The 10986-nt window shown below is 37.0% G+C and overlaps 1 protein-coding gene and 1 long non-coding RNA gene across 2 annotated transcripts; one reads left to right on the forward strand and one right to left on the reverse strand.

Annotated features, from left to right (window-relative positions):
- Positions 1-3170: 3170 nt before the first annotated feature.
- LOC309490338 (uncharacterized protein) lies at positions 3171-6507 on the forward strand. Its single transcript, XM_082159440.1, has 3 exons — positions 3171-3616; positions 4081-4260; positions 4645-6507. Exons 1-3 carry the CDS (start codon positions 3338-3340, stop codon positions 5767-5769), a joined length of 1584 nt encoding a protein of 527 aa, XP_082015566.1. The 5' UTR covers positions 3171-3337; the 3' UTR covers positions 5770-6507.
- A 1178-nt stretch (positions 6508-7685) lies between these two features.
- LOC309483022 lies at positions 7686-9208 on the reverse strand. The gene is made up of 3 exons (XR_014200464.1): positions 9073-9208; positions 8701-8875; positions 7686-7867 (listed from the first exon to the last, which is right to left on the reverse strand). It is a non-coding gene; the product is annotated as an uncharacterized lncRNA (long non-coding RNA).
- Positions 9209-10986: the final 1778 nt, after the last annotated feature.

The following is a 10986-nucleotide window of genomic DNA, read 5'->3' on the forward strand; positions in this document are numbered from 1 at the left end:
TTTTGTCTTTCTTCTGCTGAAGTGGCGCACTGAAAGTGGATTCATGTCACCTTCATCAGTCCTTTCTTTAATCACTGGAAACCATTAAGGGAAAGACCCTCAGACGTGTCATAATAGGATAAATGCGGCTGCAGGTAAAATTATTTGATGGTTTGATTTTGGTACCATTTGGCTTTTTTGTGTGTGCTTCCCTTGCTGCTACCCATATGGAAAAGAAACAGAAAAAACTTGTAAGAATTTCCTATTGCCTACAATAGTAAATGTTTATGTTTTATATGCATTATATGTCTTATGAGAGTTATATGTCTCATATTATGATTTACTCATGAAAGTGGCCACTTTCGCATTTTTCTCATACAACGTAATTATATGAATTAAGTATGAATCAAACAAACACTATATATGCTGTTTATAAGGATAGTACATGGCAAAGTATGTTTTTCGTATATGTTCCATATCATTTTTGCATTTTTAATTACTATGTAAAACATGTCTTAGTTATAAAGACATATACAATTTATATATTAATATTTACAATTACATACATCTTCCTTGTGCGTAAAGTATATCTAATTTAAACGTAAACTATGCTTTCTTTATATGTTTTTTATAAGTTTGTTATATGTCAGCCAAGTGTGTTGAGTAAAAGCATATACTTTTTATATATGAATATATACCATTCTATATAGGTTTTTTGTATGTAATGTCTATTAATATTTTCATGTAAACTATGCTGCATTTATGTTTTTTAAATAAAATTCTTACGTCAGCCAATGAACATAGCAGCATTAAAAACATACTTTTTATGTATGAAATTATATAATTTCATATGAGTTTCTACAGTCAAAAACATTTGATGAAGCAGAGTTAAAACTGGCAAGGGTTTGGTCAACACCCAGATCAACTACTTTCTACCACACAATGACATAAATGCAGTCCGAATACATCTGTAATATTAAAAACAAAGCTGCTAGGATATCTTTTCAATAGTCTTTATTAACAGTTAAACTCTTCTGGGATTACAGTGCTGACAGCAGTAAACCCTAATCCTAAGAACAATGTTTTCAAATATTAGATTTAAATGAACTTGTGACTACATAGGAATATCTTTCACAATTTGATATTTTCACACACTACAAGCCTGCATACAAACCTGAGGAGCACATGCTTATCCTATTCCTATTCTAACATGGGAACAGTGTCACCAACAACTAAACATTGTCAATAGGAGGATCTTTGTTGACATCTTTGTACGCATGCGCGAGTGGTTGTGTGGCAACAAAACAAACAGCCTGGCGTGCTGTAAAGACGCGACGAGCATTTTCAAGAGAGTTAGCGGGCGAAATCCACAATATACATCTGAAGACCGGAGGAGGTTTGGAGAGAAGCTCAAAATTTGTATTGGTGACAAAATCGAAGTTATTCAAAGCCCATATGAGATCTGGGATGACAAAAAACGTTGGTCCGACTCGCCCGTGGCTTGGCCACCAATCTGCTGGGGAGACATTTATTCTTATTTAATAGAAACCCCTGGACCCTTCACTCATGAAAGATTAAAGGCTTTCAAAAGTCTGGAGGCCTATGATTATTTTGTTTTTTCGAAAAGTTGGGCCGATCTTTTCTGCCAAACAGAAAGCAGTGATCGTGCTAAAAGCAGAGGTTAGAACAGCCTTTTCTTTTGCTTTTAAGTTTTGCGATCCAGAATAGCCCATTTTGATGTGAGGAACATAGTCTGGGTGCTGTGGATCGCGGTTTGGGACACCTGAATCAGAACGCGAAAACATATGACTCGGTTGATTTGACTCAGTTTTATTATTTTTTTTATTCAATCTTCTATAAATACATAGTCACTAAGACTTAGGCCTACCATTAACAAAATGAGCCTCACAAACTCGATCAGTAACGTTAGCTGCAGGGATCCAGGCTTTCATCGGAGCGTCCAGGTTCAATCGCCTAATTGCACGCAACCATTTCTTTCGTTTTTCGCGATCCTTTTCGGAGGGAATTCGAAAACACTTTTTATCAGGCCCCCAACGAGCCGTACTCGACCACACAGCAAGAGTGAACCATCCTCTTCTCTAAATCCTCCTCCAAACGTGCAAAACAATCAAATTACAGGTATCTAGCGGTGTTTCCTGCCACACGATTCCCATGATGCAACGCGACAAACATAAACAATGACGTCACAAAAGATCCGCCTATACAAACAGGTGTATTCACATTCAAGGAACGAGGCATGGGGCTTAAGTGCAATCAATCGCTCTGAGCATAACGCTAATACTGCCTACTACTGTTTACTTACATATTTTGAGTATACTCGATTTTGAAATTGCAAAGTACACAAACAAAAACATTTTAGAATGTAAACTTAAAATGCCTTAATGGCTTACATATATGCCAGTTTTGTTCGTCTGCACACTGGATACCTCAGAATAAACAGGCACTATAAGCAGTAAATACCTGTTTTGCCCCAGGGCCAAGGACTATGTGACTCACCTGTGTGAAACTCAGAGCAAACAAAACAGTTTAATGTGGAGCTGTGTACACACCAACATCTTTACTTTTTGACCGGAGTTCTGTAATCTTGGCATTGATCATACTTCCAATGCTGGAAAGCTGGGTCCCTGGCCACTTCTCAAGAGTTGCACCTAAACATAAACAAAAAAACAATGCAAAAATGATTACAGTAGGCTGGAATCAGGAAACACACAAAAGCAGAGACTATTGGTCAAACACCCAATTAAAAAGAAGAAAACATACTGTAAATGGCATCCAATTTATTTTTGTCTAATGGTTGACGAGCCTCTCCTCCGCCTCGTTTGTTCCCCCGAAGATTGCTCACCAGCAGTATTTCCACTGGAAAGACTGCGGTGAGCAAATGCCTCACAAAGACTGTTGCCGAATTGGCATTGATGGCATAGGCCCACGCCAGTTTCTCAACCATGACTCCGGTCCCAGGATGGATCTCAACCTGGACACAAGGTGAGCATTAGAGTTTAAAATACCAGTATGTCTGACTTCTTCAGCCCAACAGACTTTAGACATATAAGCACATTAGATCTGCCATACTCATTACTTTACACTGTAATTACTTGTTTAATGAAATGTATGGGGTTGATTGTTTTTATGTGGTTTGTGGGACGCTTTGGCAATATTGTTGTTACATTCATGCCAATAAAGCAAATTTGAATAGCGTGCCGCACGAGTGCTATTTTTAGACCGCAAGGCCGCGTGACGTCAGCAACGTAAACCGGAAGGGGGTCAACATAGAAGCGCGCTCGCTTATGATTCATGCTAGTACTGCTTGTTTTCTGCCGGTTATCCCTCAAATAAGAACATGCCGAGTAAACACTGCTGCTATGGAACTTGCAGAAACGACTCCAGACACTATGACCGTCCACATATGAAGGATGTATTCTTTATTCGTTTCCCGAAGCCAAAAACCCAGAGGGATAAATGTGAACGATGGGTCAACTTGTGCGGACGTCCAAAAGACCAGTTCAATGCCAGCAACGTGAAACCATTCACCTTCATATGTTGTAAACATTTTGTTGGGGGCCATGGTCCTACAGATGACAATCCTGATCCATTGCCGGCCACAGCCTGCCCCGAAGAGGTAAGCCATTTCTATAATTTCCTTTCTTTTTTGCTTGGCGTTTGGCCGTACTGCTACTGTCTGACGAAAATGAATGACGTGAAAAAAGTTTTTAAATGGTCTCTCTGCCACTGTTGTTCTAACCTGTGTTTTTTTTTTTTTGCTTCACACATCAATCGTGATATTGATGAACAACCTTTTATTTTCTGTCTGTATGCTTCTGTCAGTCTACCTCAGGGCAGCTGTGGCTACAGTAGTAGCTTACCACCACCCAGTGTGGAATGAATGAATAGTGCAATGTAAAGCGTCTTTGAGTTTCCAGAAAAGTGTTATATAAAACAGATGCTTTATTTATTCTATCTTGTTGAGAGTTGAGATGGGCCTGAACTAAGGCCTCACCTGTGAGATGTATGAGAAGTTATTATTAGAAATGATAAGCAGAGTTTTTCAGGAGATTTGTAAAGAATTTTGGTTTATTGTTGCAGATTGAACGTATTATCAGGCGAAGGAGAAAAGCACCAACACCTAGGCCATTCGCAAGCACTCCAGCGACAAAAAGAAGGAAAGTGGTGGACTCCGCAAATACTGATCTCGACGCAGCAAACATCTTGTTGGATCTCAGTATGATCTCACCTCTAGATGTTACTGACACAGAAGAAAATAAAGTAAGTGCACAAAGATATTTTTTGATGTAGTGTAAATCTGATTGTCATATACTTCAATAAGTGATATTAAACTATTTAGATCTTTGAGTATGTGCTCTATCAAACAACAAATTGTGGGTATTAAGAACGTGGCCTCTTAATATACACTTTTACAACAGCTTCATTTTTAATAACATCAGAAAAAGGTGAAGCCAAGCAATCTTTGAAAATTTCAATAATCACAAATTTGAGGGCCATCCAGAAAACAAAAATTGATTTTTATACACAAAACATTTTAAGCTAATTCCTGATCTAGTCCACTTAAATTCTAATTTATCAGGTATATTTGTAGCCCTATAAATCTGTACCAGTATTAATGTACATGTATCTTTGTTTTTCTGTCAGGCTAACTCTGTAGGGATTCAAACAGAAGCTCTGGAACCCTGCTCCAAATGTTCAAAGGTGATGGTGGATGTTGGCTGTCAGACTGTATATGACCGATACATGTTGCAGTCCAAGATTGAAAACATCATACTGAAGAATGAAGCAACTGTATCGAGATCCAGGCCTTCTTCTCCTGATGTGCCTCCAAGTGATCAGAAACCTGAAGATGAGGCCCTCCTGACTTTAGATGATGTTAAAGATGATGCCAGAAAAATGAAGTTCTTTACTGGACTTTCGTTTTTACACTTCATGGCCTTATTCAACTTCCTCGGCCCCGCGGTAAATAACCTTACTTACTGGAACAGTACTGGGAAAAGTGAGCAGAGTTCAACTAAGAAGAGGAGAAAGACAAAACCAATCGAGGAACTATTTATGACTGTTGTTAGACTACGTCGTGGCTATTGCTTTTATACAATGTCATTCTTATTCAAATTATCGGAGTCCTCACTAAGGTCAATATTTACTACATGGCTCCAATTATTGTACTGCCACTTTAAAGAGGTAAAACTGTTCCCAGATAGATCTGTCCTCAAGAAATGTATGCCTAAATCATTCAAAGGGTTCAAAAATATTCGGTGCTCTGTGGACTGTACAGAATTCTTCGTACAAATGCCTCGTAACTTTTCTCAGCAAGGAAACTTATTCTCAAATGATAAGCACCATCACACATTTAAGTGTTTGATAGCTGTTGCGTCTAATGGCACTGGTGTGTTCGTCTCAGATCTTTACGAGGGTGCTATAAGTGACAGAGACATATTTGAACAAAGTGGCATATTGGAGCATTTACATCCCGGTGATCTTTTATTAGTTGACAGAGGCTTTACTGTGAAAGACTTACTCATGTCAAGACAGGTCAAGATGAACATTCCTCCATTTTTGAAAGGTCGGGATAAGCTCACACCCCAAGAAGAGCTTCTGACAAGAAAAATAGCAAAGGCACGTATCCATGTAGAGCGATATAACGAACGTATTAAGAAATTTAAACTGATCTCTGGCACGATTCCCTTGTCTCTAACTCCACTAGCAAGTCAGGCTGTCTTTGTTGCTTGTTGTCTTGTTAACTTTCAAGATCAGTTGGCAAAGTAAATAAAAGAAGACATGTTAAAGCTTTATTTAAGTTGTAAAATGTTCTACTAATTCTGCACATTTAATCCAAAATCTATCAATATTTAGAGGGGTCATCTCAATATTACTTTGATGCTTAAAGGCAATCATATTTCCAACAAGTGACCCCATTCAATTTCATTCTGAAATATACACTTGAACTTTGAAAATTTTAAAAGTTATTTTCTATAAACATTTACTTGGATTTATTATTTCATTTTTGTTTACATATAGGGGTAATTTATAACCTATATCCACAGAGAGAATGAAGGTTAATTGCAAAGAGAACAGTTGTGCACTATTGCCTTCATTGTATGTACAGTGAAAGCAATAAAGAAAGATAATAGAAAATATTCTAAGTTTTGAGGTAATGAGTAGATTAACATAGAATTGATATCTTGGGAATTTTTGATCAAAATGTATTTTACATAAAACTAATGAAATGCATACACATGAAATGATCTTTTAAACATTTTAATTCAAAAGTTAATAGTTTAAAATCATCATGAATAACAATGAAATACCCATAAATAACTGATCATTTCTGAAGCAAACATTTGTATAGCATCAAAATGTCGCCATTGTCTTAAGTAAATATAATCAAAGTTAAAGTTTTAACAATAAGAGGTAAATGCTGAGCAGGCACTTCTGCTGTAAAAAATGTTTGGTGAAAGGTCTATTACAGTAAACTTGTCAAAAGAAAACTACATTCAATGTCAATACTGTGTTGATATTTTATTTGGGAAGAATGAATGGTATTAGATTACGAGGGGCCCTCATTTCAACCAACTCTGGCATGACAACACAGCTCCACAACTTATAGTTTTTACATCTGAAAAATACATAAAATGACACAAGTTCAATTAAGAGACTTATATGTAGGCCTACAGACACTAGTCCTGTACTACGCCCTAGACATTATTTTGAATGAATGAATAACTCTCTCTCTCTCTCTCTCTCTCTCTCTCTCTCTCTCTCTCTCTCTCTCTCTCTCTCTCTATATATATATATATAGTTACTTGTAGGTGCTACTACTGCCTTGAATGACATGTATTTATCATAAAAGTCATATGTAGGCCTACTTTCTTAAAATACTCTTATTTAAATATGTAAGACATGTTCAGCCTCTGCCTTTTTCTAGCAAGCCTGGTCATGCTACAGGTAGGCCCTAGATCTGACAGATTTACTTTTTCTGTAGTAAGGAAACAGCCTTAGGGGGAGGGTAAAATAATTGAGAGAATTTAGATTTGATATTAATTCAAAATTAAGTGTTGTTGGTTGTGACCAAGTAGCATTAGCGATCGCTAAACAAAAGATAAATACATTAATAATAATAATATAAATTACCCCCAACAACTGTCAGACGTAAGACAACCAGAGGACATAGTATATATGACAGACAGGACATAGGGTGGTAAAAGATAGCTTGTTGAAACTGCAAAATGTCACTGTCAGTGGCGTAAGGCGATGTTTTTTGGGGGAGAAATTCTGTCGATAACAATCTACCTCTGGATCAGGTCGGCTCTTTTTCCCGTCTTTTTCAGCCCTCTACACTCAAGCCATCTCTTCAATTGAATATTTGTATGTTCTTCTACTTCTATACCAGTGAATTTGGTCTCGGACAGAGTTAGCAGGTTTAGCTCAGTAGACATCTCGTCCGTAAACTGTTTACATGTGACTAGCATGAGTGACGCGCGAGTTTGACCCCCCTAGCAACCGTCGCTAGCTTAATGAATATTAATGAGAAAAGGTGACGTATATCGTGCGGTACGCTATTGAATTGAATTGAATTAAAAGCAAGTCTGGCAAGCAGTAGATCTATTTTATATGCTGTATTTATTTATTCTTTAAAAAACAATTACCTTAGAAGACTGGAAGGCAGTCAGGGATGGAGACACAGATGTGGAACTGGACAGTGTAGATCTGGGGAGGGACAGCGAAGAGGCACATGGAGAACTGGACCTGGACTGCGGAGACCCTGGAAGGGCCGGTAATGCTTTGGTAGGCTCCACCCTGGATCTCTTAGGAGGTGCAGCCGAATCTATTATATTCCTCAAGCTCAGTAGGAGTCCTGGCACATCTAGGCAAGGCAAGGCAAGGCAAGTTTATTTATATAGCACATTTCATACACAATGGCAATTCAAAGTGCTTTACATAGAAGAAATTAAAATAATGAAAAGAAATAAGAATAATTAAAACAGTTTAGAAAAATAAAATAAAATACAGTACTTTTAAAAAATAAAAAAGAATATTTATTATAGATCTTTCTTTCAAAGGATTCCCATAAGACTTAAATCTTTCAACCTTCTTTTAACCTTCAATCTTCTTACGACTTCCATCTATCAACTTTCCTTTAACTTTCTTTTCTCCCTCATTTACTCACACGTTGTTTTCACTTTCTTTAGCACTGCGTTCACATTCTTTCTCAGACGAAAACTTTAATATCGTCATTTAAATACTGTTCTACTTTCAGACCCACATTAATACACGTCACTTTCACATTATCACCTTCTGAGTGGGCATTTACAGTTACGGGCTAAATGCCCTGCTGACATAGGAGAAATTAAAATAATTAAAAGAAATAAGAATAATTAAAACAGTTTAGAAAAATAGAGTAAAATACAGTCCAGTACAAACAGTCGGACGAACAGCGGCACAGTGCTCATTCAGTAAATGCACAGCTAAACAGAAGTGTTTTGAGTCTGGATTTGAATGTGACCACTGTAGGAGCACATCTGATCTCTTCTGGAAGCTGGTTCCAGCTGTGGCTGGCATCTAGACACAGTACATCAAAAACAAATCATTTATTATTATCACTCCTTTAGGACAATACAGCCAATTCAGCCTACAGTCATTTAGAGAAAGGTTTATTACTTGTCTGATGGTTCAATATTTGATATGAATCAATGATACCTTGAAGAACAATCTCCTTCAACTTCGCGTTCTCTTCTTTCAGGTCCTTGATCTCCTGCTTTAATTCAACCACAGTCTGAGTCGGACTGTTGTGATTATCTGAAGAAGGCTGTGATTGACCGTATAGCCTAAGAAACTCTTCTGCAGGGTCTGTCCTCCTGGGAGCCTTTGACTTCTGGGTGTCAAGAGATAGGAAAAAAACAAAACCAAAATAAAAAGACAGGTATTGCTGGTGTTGAGCAGCCATTATGTACAAGAGAATCAATATCAAGAATCAAGAATCCTTACAGATTTAGCTAGATAGCAATGCCTATTACACAATAGTGCCAACTCCTTACACATTCTATGTACATTGTACCAAATTAACGTCACCTTTGCTTGCTGAGACTGAGTTTCAATATCAGTTGAGGAATCTGAATCGTCCCCATATTTTTGGGGGGCCACTGAGGCCCTCTTTGTCAGCTCTGTAGGTTCTTCTTCCTTCAGCAGTGAGTTCAGTTTACGGATTGTCTCAAAACGAGTAGCTAGAAAACAAAAGCAAATAGACCAGAGTTATACTCAAACAGCTGATTACACCAGATCACCCTCTTGTAACACTAAGACTGAAAATATACTTGAAGTTAGTGATGTGTGCTCCAAAATAAGTGCAAGCACTGCATGCATGCTCTGTATGCATTGCTCATATACTTGTATACTTGCATACCCTATGTATACTCTATGCAAATATTCAGGGGGTTATGCATAAGGTATACATGACACCTGACATACACAACTATTCAAAAAGCTTTATTCAACCTGGTTTCAACAGTCAAAGTGTTATTATCTCATCTCATTTTTAACATAGTTAAATTTTTAGTTCATTTTTGACATAGTTGTCAGATGACATACTGATTGTGGCACTTACAGCATCAAAACCACATAGTACTAGTGTTTGTGTGAATTAGAGTAAGTTAGTAACTCTTAACTTACCACTAACAAAAATGATAGTGCCTCTGTAGTGAGGCCAGCCTCCTCGTTGTTTCCTCCCATGGCGCCATTCAATTACGGCTGAGTAGGTGGCAAAGGGATTCCCATCCTGGTCCATCTTGGAATCATCATACCCCCTTATGTCATCAGTTGTTATGTCACTGAGCTTCCCAAAATCCTCCCCTTCACTCCACCGCACCACTGCAAACTTCCTCTCCATTGTGTTCTAAAATTATCAAATAAATAAAAATCATTGTTTGGCTTAGCAATCAATAAATGACTGGCAGACAGAAACTGTTATTAAGCTAACATTTAACATCAGTATTCTGACAAAAAACATTAGGTATCTGCACAGTTAGGCAAGTTATATTTAAGACTTTATTGCCACTCAAAATGAAATTTAAGACCCATTTTGAATATATTGTGATACACAATTATGTTATCTAAATGGATCATATCAAGCACATATTAAACACATTTCTTTCTTAATTTGATTTGAAATATCCAAAGGAATATAATCAGAAAATTGCAGATTAGGTTATTGATAGGTTAAGTGATTTAATAGAGGTGAGCAGATAATGTGATATGTCTTTATGATTATTGTGATATTAATTTCTTTCATATAACGTTAGCCCAGTCCTACCTGACAGGTGCCTCTATAGCCTAAAGGGTCCGGTGGGTCCGGTGTTTCCTATTAACAGACAGTAACGTTAGAGAAATACTGAAAGCACATTAACGTTAACTTACTGACTACAAGATGTTCTTGAACATGGATATTTTGGCCAAAGGCTGTGCAACCAAATGTAGTAAACATATAAATAATCATTATATTTACTGGTTTAAAAACCTTAGAATCAAAAACAAAGGTTCTGTAATATTGACATGAAAATAAAATGGTGGAGACCAAATATTTATGCAGACATTGAAAAAATGTTAACTTTGCCATGTTATCTTTGCCTTCTGCCAATGCGTTACTGGATCTGTTATAATCTAAGACTCATCCAACGTTACACTTGTGTTATTATCATATAAATATTATTAAAATAAGGAATTAATGTTAACTTAACTAATCTTGCTAAAATGCACCACTTTGGGTAATATAAGCTGAAAGTGACTGTGAGCTAACTTAATTTAGCTAACTACAACTGTAACATGTAATGTTAAACCAGTTAACGTTCGCCATTAAAAAAATCAGTTGCTACTTAAATAAATGTATTTCAAATTTAAGCTCAAACATTGAAGCTGAAATCGTAATGTTAACTCTAGATTCACCAAACTATGTCGTCTGTTGGCCGTTCGTCGGTCGTGATTCAAAAGATG

This window comes from Leuciscus leuciscus (genome assembly GCF_965113295.1).
Source record: "Leuciscus leuciscus genome assembly, chromosome: 2".
Lineage (NCBI taxonomy): Eukaryota > Metazoa > Chordata > Actinopteri > Cypriniformes > Leuciscidae > Leuciscus > Leuciscus leuciscus.